This window comes from Bos mutus, chromosome 26 (assembly GCF_027580195.1).
Source record: "Bos mutus isolate GX-2022 chromosome 26, NWIPB_WYAK_1.1, whole genome shotgun sequence".
NCBI lineage: Eukaryota > Metazoa > Chordata > Mammalia > Artiodactyla > Bovidae > Bos > Bos mutus.
This window is the reverse complement of record NC_091642.1, coordinates 1,223,909-1,238,824: the sequence shown is the minus strand read 5'-3', so window position 1 is coordinate 1,238,824 and position 14,916 is coordinate 1,223,909. Positions and strand designations below refer to the sequence as shown.

At 53.2% G+C, this 14,916-nt stretch overlaps 1 protein-coding gene across 14 annotated transcripts in view; it reads left to right on the top strand.

Annotated features, from left to right (window-relative positions):
• JAKMIP3 (Janus kinase and microtubule interacting protein 3) overlaps positions 1–14,916 on the top strand; it is a 90,908-nt gene that overhangs the window by 38,808 nt on the left and 37,184 nt on the right. For all 14 annotated transcript variants that reach the window (XM_070363470.1, XM_070363469.1, XM_070363467.1 and 11 more), the window contains exons 2-3: positions 2,359–2,570; positions 3,035–3,532. In XM_070363470.1, the coding sequence (XP_070219571.1) occupies positions 2,436–2,570; positions 3,035–3,532 (633 nt within the window). In that variant the 5' untranslated portion in view covers positions 2,359–2,435. The remainder of the gene's footprint in view (positions 1–2,358; positions 2,571–3,034; positions 3,533–14,916) is intronic.

Genomic DNA, 14,916 nt, shown 5'->3' with positions numbered 1-14,916 from the left:
TTTCATGCAAAGATGGGCTCGATAAATGGTATGGACCTAACAGAAGCAGAAGATATTAAGAAGAGATGGCAAGAATACACAGAAGAACTGTACAAAAAAGATCTTCATGACCCAGAAAATCATGATGATGTGATCACTGACCTAGAGCCAGACATCCTGGAATGTGAAGTCAAATGGGCCTTAGAAAGCATCACTATGAACAAAGCTAGTGGAGGTGATGGAATTCCAGTTGAGCTCTTTCAAATCCTGAAAGATGATGCTGTGAAAGTGCTGCACTCAATATGCCAGCAAATTTGGAAAACTCAGCAGTGGCCACAGGACTGGAAAAGGTCAGTTTTCATTCCAATCCCAAAAAAAGGCAATGCCAAAGAATGCTCAAACTACGGCACAATTGCACTCATCTCACACGCTAGTAAAGTAATGTTCAAAATTCTCCAAGCCAGGCTTCAACAATAAGTGAACCGTGAACTTCCTGATGTTCAAGCTGGTTTTAGAAAAGGCAGAGGAATCAGAGATCAAATTGCCAACATCTGCTGGATCATGGAAAAAGGAAGAGAATTCCAGAAAAACATCTATTTCTGCTTTATTGACTATGCCAAAGCCTTTGACTGTGTGGATCACAATAAACTGTGGAAAATTCTGAAAGAGATGGGAATACCAGAACACCTGATCTGTGCCAGAGCCAGCCGGCAAAGTTGATCAGGTCCCGAGAACGTGCACGGCGGGGCTAAGAAAGAAACTAAAGCAAGAGACTACAAAGATGGGGTCGAGAGGTTCAGACACGTCACCACGAAGGGACGCAGTCTGACACCAACTTTATTCAACATCTCATACAGAAAAGCGTGAGAAAGACAAAACAGTTGACATTTTTTCTTAGTTGGCCTGTACATCTTACAAACAGTTACAAGAAATCTTGAGAGCATGGGAATGGCTCCCTGTTATTATTTCTTACACCAGATAACATTTCTCTGTGCATGAGAAGTTTGCACAGAATTCCAGGAGCCTGCAGTAAATAAGCGCCTAATCTCTGGGGTGGCGGGACAGAGAGCTATGTTTGCAAGCAAACCCTCAAGGACTGAGGCAGCTCCCAGAGCTGTGTCCTTCAGACAAAGGACCCCATTCTCACGGGCAGCTCCCCGCAGATCTGCCTCTTGAGAAATTTGTATGCAGGTCAGGAAGCAACAGTTAGAACTGGACATGGCACAACAGACTGGTTCCAAATAGGAAAAGGAGTTCGTCAAGGCTGTATATTGTCACCCTGTTTATTTAACTTATATGCAGAGTACATCATGAGAAACACTGGGCTGGATGAAGCACAAGCTGGAATCAAGATTGCCGGGAGAAATATCAATAACCTCAGATATGCAGATATTACCACCCTTATGGCAGAAAGTGAAGAGGAACTCAAAAGCCTCTTGATGAAAGTGAAAGAGGAGAGTGAAAAAGTTGGCTTAAAGCTCAACATTCAGAAAACGAAGATCATGGCATCCGGTGCCATCACTTCATGGGAAATAGATGGGGAAACAGTGGAAACAGTGTCAGACTTTATTTTTCTGGGCTCCAAAATCACTACAGATGGTGACTGCAGCCATGAAATTAAAAGACGCTTACTCCTTGGAAGGAAAGTTATGACCAACCTAGATAGCATATTCAAAAGCAGAGACATTACTTTGCCGACAAAAGTTCGTCTAGTCAAGGCTATGGTTTTTCCTGTGGTCATGTATGGATGTGAGAGTTGGACTGTGAAGAAGGCTGAGCACCGAAGAATTGATGCTTTTGAACTATGGTGTTGGAGAAGACTCTTGAGAGTCCCTTGGACTGCAAGGAGATCCAACCAGTCCATTCTGAAGGAGATCAGCCCTGGGATTTCTTTGGAAGGAATGATGCTAAAGGTGAAACTCCAGTACTTTGGCCACCTCATGCGAAGAGTTGACTCATTGGAAAAGACTCTGATGCTGGGAGGGATTGGGGGCAGGAGGAGAAGGGGACGACAGAGGATGAGATGGCTGGATGGTATGACTGACTCGATGGACGTGAGTCTGAGTGAACTCCGGGAGTTGGTGATGGACAGGGAGGCCTGGCGTGCTGCGATTCATGGGGTTGCAAAGAGTCGGACACGACTGAGCGACTGATCTGATCTGATCTGATCTGATCGTCTGTTATCCCAGAGGCACGAGAAATGTGCTTCCATGGAGAGGGTTCCATCCGGGGTGTGGGTGGAGGGCAGGCGGCCCCTGCGGTCTGTGACACGGTGGGCAGTCCGGCCGAAGACTCAGGCCAGCAGATGTATCCCCTCGCACCCTGTTCGTGGGTCCCCCCAGGCTCCGTGCGGTCTGCTCACAGCGCGCTTTCCCTCAGGTGAGTGAGAAGATGTAGAGAAGCTACAGGCAGGCGATCGGCCCAGACACGCGGCTGCCCCTCGGGCCACCCTCATCATGTCCAAGAAGGGCGCAGGCGGCCGGAGCAAGGGGGACAAGGCGGAGGTCCTCGCCGCCCTGCAGGCTGCCAACGAGGACCTGCGGGCCAAGCTCACTGAGATCCAGATCGAGCTGCAGCAGGAAAAGAGCAAGGTGGGCCCCCAACCCCGCCCCCACACACAGCCCCCGCCCCGACCCGCCCCCACCCCGCCTGCGTTGGTTTCTCCCTTTGCTGAGAGTGTCGTAGAAGGTAAGTGAGACATCCCTCGTTTGGGCTGAAGCCGTCCGGGGGGCAGGAGCCCCCACCCCCTGCCCCCTACGGCCTTGGCCCCTCCTTGGCGGATTCGTTTGAGAGGTGCTGGTTTCAGCCTCCTGAGCACGCAGGTTTCCGGACACCCGTGCGTCTGCCCTCTTGCTTCCAGGGTTGGCGCCTACTGGGTGCATAGTATCACGCTGCCCACCCACGAGGCTTGACTGTTTTCAACCTGTGTTTTAACGAGACCTTCCCTAATAGACGGTAGCTCCCAACTCTGCAAGAACACACAGCCTTTCCGAACGCTGCGCTCGGGTGTCGCGGCAGTCTGGCTCCGGGCCGACCGTGTCTCGCTGTGCCGCAGGTCGGCCGGGTGGAGAGGGAGAAGAACCAGGAGCTCAGGCAGGCGCGGGAGCACGAACAGCACAAGAGCGCCGTTCTGCTCACCGAGCTCAGGACCAAGCTGCACGAGGAGAAGATGAAGGAGCTGCAGGCGCTGCGGGAGGCGCTGCTGCGGCAGCACGAGGCCGAGCTGCTGCGCGTCATCAGGACCAAGGACAGCGAGAACCAGCGGCTGCAGGCGCTGCTGCACGCCGTGCGCGACGGCGGCCCGGACAGGGCGCGCACCGTGCTGCTGTCCGAGGCCAAGGAGGAGGCCAAGAAGGGCTTCGAGGTGGAGAAGGTGAAGATGCAGCAGGAGATCTCGGAGCTGAAGGGCGCCAAGAGGCAGGTGGAGGAGGCGCTGACCCTGGTCATCCGCGCCGACAAGATCAAGGCCGCGGAGATCAGGAGCGTGTACCACCTGCACCAGGAGGAGATCTCCCGCATCAAAAAGGAGTGCGAGCGCGAGATCCGCCGGCTGGTACGTGCGCGCGGCGGGGGCAGGGGCGCGCAGCGGGGCGGGGCTGGTAAGGGGGGCTCAGGGGGCGGGGCTCAGGGAGGGGCGGGGGCGGGGGCGGGGCTGGGAAGGGGCGGGGCGGGGCAAGGCTCGGAGGGCAGGGGAGGGGAGGGTAAGGGGGGCTCAGGGGGCGGGGCTCAGAAGGGCGGGGGCTCGGGGGCGGGGCGGGGTGGGCGGGGCTCGGGGGCGGGGCGGGGCTGGGGGGGAGGGCGGCTTGGCGCCGGACAGGCGGGGCAGTGCTTTGTCTTTGCTCTCAGGCGGTTCCGCCCGCACAGGGGCACAGGGCGCCTCGCACCTCTGCTCTTGGTTTGAGGACTCCAGAGAGGCCAGGCTGCTGAAAACAGCAGGACGCGGTTCAGAACTCACCAGTCAGTCAGTGGCCCAGGGCCCAGGAGGCCGCAGTCCTCCCCGCTCCACCCCACCCAGCTTTCCTTCCCATTTCCAGCTTGGTCAGAACCAGACGCCCACAAGGGGGCCTCCCCCGTCCCCCAAAAGTGGGTTTATGAAAGATCCCCCGTCTTGCAGCCCCATGTTAAGCTCAAGGCGTGCAGGGGCCAGTTGGATGACATAAGCTCCGGCTCCATAACCAGGAGGGTCTGCAGTTAGTGAGCTCGCTGGACCCAGAGAGGGGAGATCAGAGGCCTACAGGCAAGGGTCCCGCCCAGGGCCATCCCAGCGTTCCTGAGCTGTGAAATCTGGGAAGGAGTGGCTCTTCGCAGGTCAGGAACTCTGTGCATCCCCTGGCTCCCATGAGTAGCTGCTCGATGCTCCCGAGCCCCTGTGAGGAGAGGCTGTGAAGAATGCTCAAAGGTTGTGGGGGGTTCCACTCGATTCTCCTCATTCCTTGGAGCCTGGACCTCCTTGGCGACTGGGGGGAAATGAGCCTGTGGGTCCTGCAGGCGCTTCATCAGGGCACAGCTGGCTTTGCAGCTGGCTACACTGGGGACCCCTTGGGGGTGCAGCCAGCTTTCCTCCAGCACACCCGTGCACCCAGGCCACCTCTCCCAGCCTCCTGGGCTTCTGGGTTCCAAAGACCACCGTGTTGGTTTCCCAGAAGCGTTGCAGTCTCTCTGGACGCAGGGCACAGAACTGGGGGCTGTGAACAAGCACAGGTCTGTCACGCTGTGCGTGCGGGGCCCAGACACCCCTCCCCGGGTGGCCCCCTCCCCCTTTCCGGAATGTCCCTGTTCCACACTCTCCCTTTCAACTCTGCATTCATCTCTGGGCTGTGTGTTGGTACCGGGTCAGCACCCACTGCCCAAATCCACACTCTGTCCATCACCTCGATTGGCCTCGGTGTTCATCATGGAGGCTCGTGGCCCGATTTCCTTAAGCACAGGGTCATGACAGAACCGACCATAGTCCTCAACCTTGACCTGGGCTCCCCAGAGGGACCCACTTGCAGTTCTAGCTCATTCTTCCGAGTTTTATTCCAAACCCTCAGTATGTGCCTGCACCTCCCCTTCTTGATTCTCAGGTTTAGCTCTTCCTCTGTTTCCCGATTAGCCTCTCGCCCCCCGAGTCCCATTCTCAACAGGACACACAGCACACCCCAGACAGGGAGGGCAGCTTTGCAGAGCCCCAGGGACCCCGGTGGGGCCTGGCTGTGGCTCCAGGGAAGGGGCCAGGGCAGGTGCTGCCCCTGTGGGCAAGGGCCTCGGACAAGAGGGTGGCTCTGGGGGCACTCGGCCCAGTCGAGGAGCCGAGGGAGCAGGTGCCCAGACGCCCACTCCCCGGGCCCTTCCTGCTCTGGTTCCTGTGCCCGGGAGGTGGGGCGCGAGCCAGGGAGAAGGCTGTCGGGACAGGCTGGCTGCTCCGTCGGGGCTGAAATGAGTGTTTACTGTTCGTGTTACGGTTGCTCTGTGAACGTTCACCAAAGACCCACTGTGGCCCACAACCTCTCTTGTACACACTTTTATTTTCCACCAAATTAATTTTTTCCATTTGCTTAATTTTCAAGTGAACGGGTGTTAAGTTGCTTTAGTTGAGTCCAACTCTTTGCGACACCCCTGAATTTCTGGAGGAAGGAATCCCCGGTCAATACAGTAAAGCATTAGGAATCCTGCCCATGTCTGTGTTCCGAGACATCCTTCCTGGAGCGCTTGCTCTTCACATCTTCCCTGGACAGACCGGTTTCCTGAAGCAGCCCGAATCCTGAATTCTCTTTGTCACCAACCTGGGAAACCATCCCTCCCTCCTGTGTTAGACCCCTCCCTTACCTTCCTCTTTCTAGGATGAATGTTTCTCAACTGGGGGAAAGTACATTCTCTGATCGCTTTCTGGAGACAGAAGGAGGGAAATGTATTTTGTGAGACTTTGTGTGCGTGGAGTTTTTAGTCTAACCACACTCACAGTGGATGTTGTAACTCGATGTGGTATTAGAGGTTGGAAAACTTTTATTAGAATTTGAAGGGATTTCTGCGTTGTCTTCTGACTCTGAGTGTTGGTCTTAAGAAACTATACGGTATTCTGATTCCTGGTCCTTCCTCATCCTTCCCCAGAAGTTATGGAACACTGTCCCTGTGCCCGGAGCGTCACTGATTTAGGTTGATGTGACTTTAGTGTAAGTATCGGTTCACCCAGCTTACCAGGCAGTCAGGAACACTTTCTAACTGGAAACTCATGTCTCTCGGCTCGGGAAAGCTTTGTTCTTCTGTCTGCTTCCTCGCCTTCTCCCTCTCTTCCTTCCAGAACCCGCATTAGCCAGACGCTGGGACTTGGACTTGATACGCTGATTCTCTTCTTTTTCTCTCCAGCCTTGGCTTTTGGTTCTACTTTCTAAGAAATGCCCTTCACTTTCTGATCTAACTTTTCTGCTTAATATTTTTGTTTCTGCCTTCATAATTTAATCCTAATTTGTTCTCTGAAAGTTTGGTCATTCCCCTTTACTCATAGATGTAACATCATCTTATTTCCCTGAGAATAGTGTAATACTTACGTTTCTTATGTAAGAAATGCAGCACTCACATTTATCCTACAGCTTTGTCTGCCCCTTCATTGTCTGTCTGCTTCAGAGCCTCTTTTGCCTCGTTTCATCGCAGCTGCTGTCTCTCATGTTGGACGGTGTCCTCGAGTGACAAGGGCTTTACCTTAAGGTGAACTGGAACAGATGCTGCCATTTTCTTGGGGACATTTTTCCTTTCATCTTTTTTTTTTTTCTTTTGCCTTTTTCCACTGAGGAATTCACGTCAGGGCACTAAGGCCAAAGAAATAAATTTAAAAACATGAGATTGGAAAGGAAGAAATAAAACTGTCTTCCATGGGTGACATGACTTTGTAGGTAGAACACTCTGAGGAATTCCCCCAAATGAACTGTTGAATGAATTCAGCAAGGTTTCAAAATACAGAAACAATATGCAAAACACAGGCGTATTTTATATGCAAGCAACAGTCCAAAATGAAACTTTTAAAAATTCCACTCATAATGGCGTAAAAAACACAATAAAAGATTTGGGAACAAGTTTAACAAAAGGCGTGCAAGGCTTGTACACTGAAAATACGGACACACAACACGGCTGAGAGGGACTGAGATGAGCCACGTGCAGAGGAGCTCCCTGGCCGTGGACGGGAGAACCAGGGTCGCTGCAGGGGCACTTCTCCCCAAATCAGCATGAAGAGTCACGCAGGGCCTGTGAGAGCCCCGGAAGGCTGCTCTGCAGGCAGGGACGAGCTGCCTCTAACGTTTACACTAAAATGCAGCCAAGTGTCTCCCCTCCTCCGCGGGCTTTCTGTGTCCTCAGCGATGGTGCCTTGTGAGCTGAAGGTTTAGATTCTAGAGCAGTCTGATTTATTAGGCTTTTCCTTTAGGGTTGGTGCTCATTGTGTCTTGTTTAAGAAATTCTTTTATTCTGAAGCATGAAGATTTATGTTTTTGAAAGTGTATAGTTTCATCTTCATGTACAAGTCAGCCCTGCTGCATCATGTGTGTGTGAGTCTGTGAGTGTGTGTGTATGAGTGTGTGTGTGTGAGATATGTAAGGCAGAGGCCCACTTATATTTTTTTCCATATGGACATACAGTTGTTCTAGCAACTCTTTTTAAATTTTTTGGCCATGGAGCATGGTGTGGAGAATCTTAGTTCCCACCCACTGACCCCCAGTCTAGGACCAAAGCCATGCCTCCTACAGTGGGAGCTGTAGTTTTAACCGCTGGACGCCAGGAGTGTCACATAACCGCTCTTAAAAAGACAGTTTGCCCCCCAGTCCTCTGCCGTGCATTAACTATTCTTAAATGAGAGGGTGTTTTTTCATCATCTGTCCCATTTCAAGCCTATTTTATAGGAAACATTTCAATCTTATCATCAGCTGAATTTCTGAGTAGCAAGTCCTCCCACTGTGTTCTTCTTGAAGATTCAGTCCTTCAGGCTTCCATGGAAACCTCAGAATCATTTTTCCTAAAAAAACATTGAAATTTTTATTGGGATCATAGCTAACTGTTAGAGGACAAGTTGTAACAGAGGGTATAATCATGATGGTTGTAAAAATATGCACTGAATACATGTCAAAAATTTTATTTAAATCAGTGACTAAAGAGAAACAAGTAAATGCTACAACTAATTCGAACAAGGATTTGGTCTGAATTGGTTTCTGTTCCCTACCTGGCAAAGATCCTTTGCAAGGCCACAAACATGAGAGTTCCAGAAAAACATCTATTTCTGCTTTATTGACTATGCCAAAGCCTTTGACTGTGTGGATCACACTAAACTGTGGAAAATTCTGAAAGAGATGGGAATACCAGACCACCTGACCTGCCTCTTGAGAAATCTGTATGCAGGTCAGGAAGCAACATTTAGAACTGGACATCGAACAACAGACTGGTTCCAAATAGGAAAAGGAGTACGTCAAGGCTGTATATTGTCACCCTGCTTATTTAACTTATATGCAGAGTACGTCATGAGAAATGCTGGGCTGGAAGAAGCACAAGCTGGAATCAAGATTGCCGGGAGAAATATCAATAACCTCAGATATGCAGATGACACCACCCTTATGGCAGAAAGTGAAGAGGAACTAAAGAGCCTCTTGATGAAAGTGAAAGAGAAGAGTGAAAAAGTTGGCTAAAACGAAGATCATGGCATCTGGTCCCATCACTTCATGGCAAATAGATGGGCAAACAGTGGAAACAGTGTCAGACTTTATTTTTTGGGCTCCAAAATCACTGCAGATGGTAATTGCATCCATGAAATTAAAAGATGCTTACTCCTTGGAAGGAAAGTTATGACCAACTTAGCATATTCAAAAGCAGACACATTACTTTACCAACAAAGGTCCGTCTAGTCAAGGCTATGGTTTTTCCTGTGGTCATGTATGGATGTGAGAGTTGGACTATAAGGAAAGCTGAGCACCGAAGAATTGATGCTTTTGAACTGTGGTGTTGGAGAAGACTCTTGAGAGTCCCTTGGACTGCAAGGAGATCCAACCAGTCCATCCTAAAGGAGATCAGTCCTGGGTGTTCATTGGAAGGACTGATGCTGAAGCTGAAACTCCAGCACTTTGGCCACCTGATGCGAAGAAGTGACTCATTGGAAAAGACCCTGATGCTGGGAAAGATTGAGGGCAGGAGGAGAAGGGGACGACAGAGGATGACATGGTTGGTTGGCATCACCGACTCAATGGACTTGAGTTTGAGTAAACTCCGTGAGTTGGAGATGGACAGGGAGGCCTGGCGTGCTGCAGTCCATGGGGTAACAAAGAGTTGGGCACGACTGAGTGACTGATCTGAACTGACCTGGAGGAAGTGTTTGCGTTGCTAATAGTTTTCTCCAGGTAAACACCTGTTTCCTCAGAGTCATAGGATGGCCTAATCACAGACAAAGGCAAGCACTTCTGTGGGATCAGACAGCTTTCCAAGGCTCCAGCGCTCCTAGAAAAGGAATTAATTTTGCGTTTTGCTTATTTTAGAGTCTTTTGCAGTTGTTCCCTTTAGGATCCATAATCCTTGTGGGGAATCTCCTTTAGTTTCATGTATATGCGTGTATACGTATATATGTATATATTTCACAGACACACACACACACACACACACACACACACGTGAGCTTCCCTGGTGGCTCAGATGGTAAAGAATCCACATGCCAGTACAGGAGACCCAGGTTCAATCCCTGGGTCGGGAAGAGCCCCTGGAGAAGGAAATGGCAAGCCACTCCAGTATTCCTGCCTGGAAAATCCCATGGACAGAGGAGCCTGGCAGGCGGCAGTCCATGGGGTCACAAAAGAATTGGATACAACTGAGTGACTAAGCGCGCACACACACACACACTGTATGCGTATCACTGATGACATACATTCCTGACAGCAAGAAGACTAGTGGTTCTTTTCTGAGACGCCCACCCCTGCCCGAGGCCCACAGCTCCACTTCCCCTTAGTCCAGTGGGCAGGGAACGGGGTGTAGCTCGCATTCCACCCACTGCACTTCCCGCCCCTTCCACCAGGCGTCGCTGTTGGAGGCCGGTCCATGAGACGCTGCCCAGACGGGTATCAGGACCCAGCGCGTCCCCAGCCCCACCTCCGTCCACCTCAGCCACTGTTCCCAAAGCCCAGTCATGTCACAGAATACACGCGGTAATTTTTCCAGCTTTTCTGGGATACATCGCTGTATAGGTGTAAAGTGTACAGCATGTGGTCTGACTAACCCGTGCGAGAAGTGACCACCTCCATGAGTTTAGTTAGTATCCACCAGCTCACGTACAGGCAACAAGACGAAAAGCCAAAAGAAAATTAAAAAATTTTTTCCTTGTGATAAGAACTCTTAAGATCTACTCTGCTAACAGCTTTCATATATATCAATATAAATCAGTGCTGTGTTTTTGTGCAATGTCAGCAAATTTGGAAAATTCAGCTGTTTCCACAGGACTGGAAAAGGTCAATCTTTCCAATCTCAAAGGAGGGTGATGCCAAAGAACGTTCAAACTGCCGCACAACTGTGCTCATTTCACATGCTAGCAAGGTTATGCTCAAAATCCTCCAAGCTAGGCTTCAGCAGTACGTGACCGAGAACTTCCAGATGGACCAGCTGGGTTTAAAAAAAGCAGAGGAAGCAGAGATCAAATTGCCAACCTTCAATGAATCAAAAAGAAAGCAAGGGGATTCCAGAAAAGCATCTGCTTCTGCTTCATTCACTATGCTAAAGGCTTTGACTGTGTGGATCACAAAGAACTGTGGAAAATTCTTCAAGAGATGGGAATACCAGACCACCTTACCTGCCTCCTAAGAAACCTGTATATGGGTCAAGAAGCAACAGTTAGAACCAGATAAGGAAAAACAGACTGGTTCAAAATTGGGAAAAGAATATGACAAAGCTATATATTGTTACCCTGTTTATTTAACTCACATGCAGAGTACATCATTCGAAATGCTGGGCTGGCTGAATCACAGCTGGAATCAAGATTGCCGGGAGAAACATCAACAACCTCAGATATGCAGATGACACCACCCTTATGGCAGAAAGTGAAGAAGAACTAAAGAGCCTCTTGATGAAAGTGAGAGAGGAGAGTGAAAAAGCTGGCTTAAAGCTCAACATTCAAAAAACTAAAATTATGTCCTCTGGTCCCATCACTTCATGATGAATAGATGGGGGAAAAGTGAAGTAACTGGTTTTATTTTCTTGGGCTCCAAAATCACTGTGGATGGTGACTGCAGCCATGAAATTAAAAGGCGCTTGCTCCTTAGAAGAAGAGCTATGACCAACCTAGAAAGCATATTAAAAAGCAGAGACATCACTTTGCCAACAAAAAGTCTGTCTAGTCAAAGCTATGGTTTTTCCAGTAGTCATGTATGGATGTGAGAGTTGGACCATAAGGAAAGCTGAGTGCTGAATAACTGATGTTTTTGAACTGTGGTGTTGGAGAAGACTCTTGAGAGTCCCTTGGACTGCAAGGAGATCCAACCAGTCCATTCTAAAGGAGATCAATCCTGGGTGTTCATTGGAAGGACTGATGCTGAAGCTGAAGCTCCAGTACTTTGGCCACCTGGTGTGAAGAACTGACTCATTGGAAAAGATGCTGATGCTGGGAAAGATTGAAGGCAGGAGGAGAAGGGGACGATAGAGGATGAGATGGTTGGATGGCATCACCGACTCAGTGGACATGGGTTTGAGAAGCTCCGGGAGATGGTGGAGGACAGGGAGGCCTCGTGTGCTGCGGTTCACGGGGTCATGAAGAGTTGGAAGTGACAGCGACAGAAGAACAAGCAGTTTCATCCATCGGCCCGTGAAGAGACAACAAAAAGAAAAACAAACAAAATTTTACAAGAATTTTCCTTACGATGAGAACTCTTAGGGTCTACTCTGTTAACAGCTTCCTTATATATCAGTATAAATCAATGCTCTGTTTCTGTGCCATGTCAGCAAATAATGAAAAACACACGTGAAGTCTCAGCCGCAGGCCCAGCACACAGGAGGAGCTCGGAGAACAGGGGCCACAGCGAGCGCCAGTTCCCGCCTCCCGTGAGCCCCTCCTCTCAGCCGATGGAGACCCAGCACCTGCTCAGCCTTCGCGTTCAGGCTCCTGCTGGTGGGAGCGTCCTGGCCCTGGACCTGGCAGTGAATTCAGGTCGACACCCGGCCCCACCGTGCGAACACATCTGGGGTGACTCTGGGGGGATGGGGCGGTCTCGGCTGGAGTGGGGGTGCTGGGGGATTTTCAGAAGGGAGGTTGGAAAGGGGGGAGTGGGGGCAAAAGTGGCAGGTGGAGAACGTGGTCCAGAGGCCGGCCGGGGTCAGGCGTGGCCTGGAGGGGGAGCGGGCTGGGGGCTGTCCAGGGGCAGGGGCCAGTGGGGGTCAGGGGGCTTAGCGCCAGAGGAGGGGCGTGGGCCCAGAGCTGAGGACCACGGCCACACGGCGAGGTCCACTGACTCCTTGCTGGGGGTGACCATGCTGACGGGGGTCTCAGGGCTCCCCCGTGGAGAGACCTGGCTGTGACCCACCTTGGACGATGTTTGATCATCACAGTTCCTTACAGCCATCAAGCCAAGCATTGCTATTTCCCGGGCTATGGCACGGGCCCTCCCGGGGGGTGGTGACGATTTCCCTGGGCCTGGGAGGAGGGTCTGTGGCTCTGGGAGGTCAGGGGTCAACTCGTGCTCCGTGGAGCAGTGGCCTGTGGGACACGCAGTGCCCTCCTCCCCGTCCCTGGCACAGCAACGCAGTGCCCTCCTCCCCGTCCCTGGCACTGCCGAGTGCTGGACTCAGAACCCGGCGTGCGAGGGCACTTGCAGCCAGGAGCAGCTGTGCAGCAGCCAGTGCGCACACAGGGCTGCAGCCGAGTAAGGGGGAGCCCAGGAGCCCTGCTGGGGCCCAGCCCAAGGACTGAGCATGGTGGCCGGGGCCGCCTGAATGGGAAGCTGAGGAGCGTGAAGGGAGATCCGGGCCTCCGTGTCCATGTGCGGTCAGCACCCTGAGCACAGGGGCTCTGCCCAGCATGATGCTGGTGTGTTTGCGTTTGGCCAACCTGGGGCTGAATTCCTGCATGTGGGAGCAGGGAGCCCGCCTGGACAGCTGTGCAGGCAGCTGGCCCGGCAGGGAGGGGTCCAGAGAGAGTGGACCTCAACACACAGCAGCCACTTTGCAAAGAACATGACAACCCCCAAGTGGCCAAAAGCAAGAGGATCTCGGGCAGCAGCGTGTCCTCTGTGGCTGGCGTTTCGGGCTGGGTCCCACCTGCTCGTCCGAGCCGCTCTGGCCCTCACCCTGGGGCTCTGGCCTGTTTGGGGTCTTCCGAGGTGCAGCTCACAGGGTCCAAAGGGGAGGCTGTGGTCATCTGTGGCCACGTCACAGAGCCAGCAGACAGTGGGCTGGCCCTGGTGAGGTTGAGGCTGAGCCCCCGCAGGGCCAGGCGTGGGCAGGGGCAGGATGATTGGGCGGAGCCAGGCCAGCTGTGGACAATTAGGTCCCTGTTTTGACCCCAGGACGCTGGGTGCTGGCCAGAGGTGAGGGCACAGAGGTCTCAGACAGAAGCTGAGTGGAGGGTGGGAACAGGAAGCCGGCCGGTACATCCAGACAGAACCCAGGAGGCCAGCTGGGCTGCAAGCTGGCCCCTCCTGAGGAAGGGACTCCCTGGGGCTTCTCCCTGAGGGCTCACATCAGAGCATCTGGGGGACCTTAGGAGGTGACAGCCCAAGTGAGGCCACGTCTGCTGTTCTCGTGGCCCCCACGGCTCTGCTACCCGGCTCCCTGGACTTTACAGAAGGGGGTCTGTACCCTCAGGCGGCCCTGGACAGCTGCATGGTGTCCCTGGAGAGCTCGGTCTGGGGTGGGGGGTGGCTCCTATCAGAGTGGAAGCCAAGCAGCCGTCCACTCTGACTTCCTCGCCGAGCTCAGGCACGTGCCCTGCGTCCTGCCCACACCGGGCTGCTGACCTGCTCTGAGGACTGGGCTGCCTGCTGCAGGTGGGGAGGGGATGGACTCTCAGCCCAGGAGCAGCTTTGGGCACCTTCGAGCTGTGCCATTCTGGAATCAGGAGGGGATGTCTGTCGGGCACTCACTAAATTACCAACTCAGACGGCTACTAACAATCCTATAAACCCAAGAAGGACGGGCAAAACCAGGCGCTGCCTCACACTCCACTGTTTGTTCACTCTCTGGGGAGTGGGCCTCCCGGGGCAGGCGTGAGCTCACCTGTCCAGAGCGGGGAGGGAGGGTCCCCGGGGGCGGCTGCCGCGCTGGGCTTGATGGTGACCCCCAATGGGCGTCATGGGGCATAGGAGCTGGAGGGGGCCTCAGCTCGGGGGGCGGTGGTTAGACCATGTCAGTGCGCCTCGTGCCACCTGGTGCTGGTAAGTGTGGGTCCCAGGCTCCCCTGCGGCTCTGCTTCTGTGCACGCGCTCTGAGCCTGCTCCGTGCTGGGGGTGGGGTGATGGTCTGAGAAGGGCGCCCTCTCCCCCAGGCAGGAGCAGTGCTCCTGCCTCGGCGTCCTCCTGCGCCCCTTCTCTCGGGACCCATTGTCCCAGGGACCCCCGGGTTTTCATACCCATGCAACAGGGAGTGGGGCTGGGGGAGGCGAGCAGCCCCTGTGGAAGCGGGTGGCCTCCAGCAAGGACTCTGAATCTTGCTTTTGGTACCCGGGGATGCATGGGAGTGGTGAGATCTGATTCCCTGGCTGTGTTGTGGGGCTGGGGGTGGGGGCACGAGTGGACACGGGAGGCCAACTGGAAGCCACTGCTGCGGCCCCGGTGAGGGCAGGTGGCTGGGGCCAACTGACTCATGCCGATAGACTCCATATCAGCTTTGAAAGCCCTCGTCCTGGGCTCCGGGGAGGGCGGGGTCCACTGGGTGTGGACGTGGGTGTGGCTGGCGACACAGGCAGGGATGGGGCGTGACCCCCGCTCTCTGCAGCCCGGCCCTCCAGGACCCCACGGC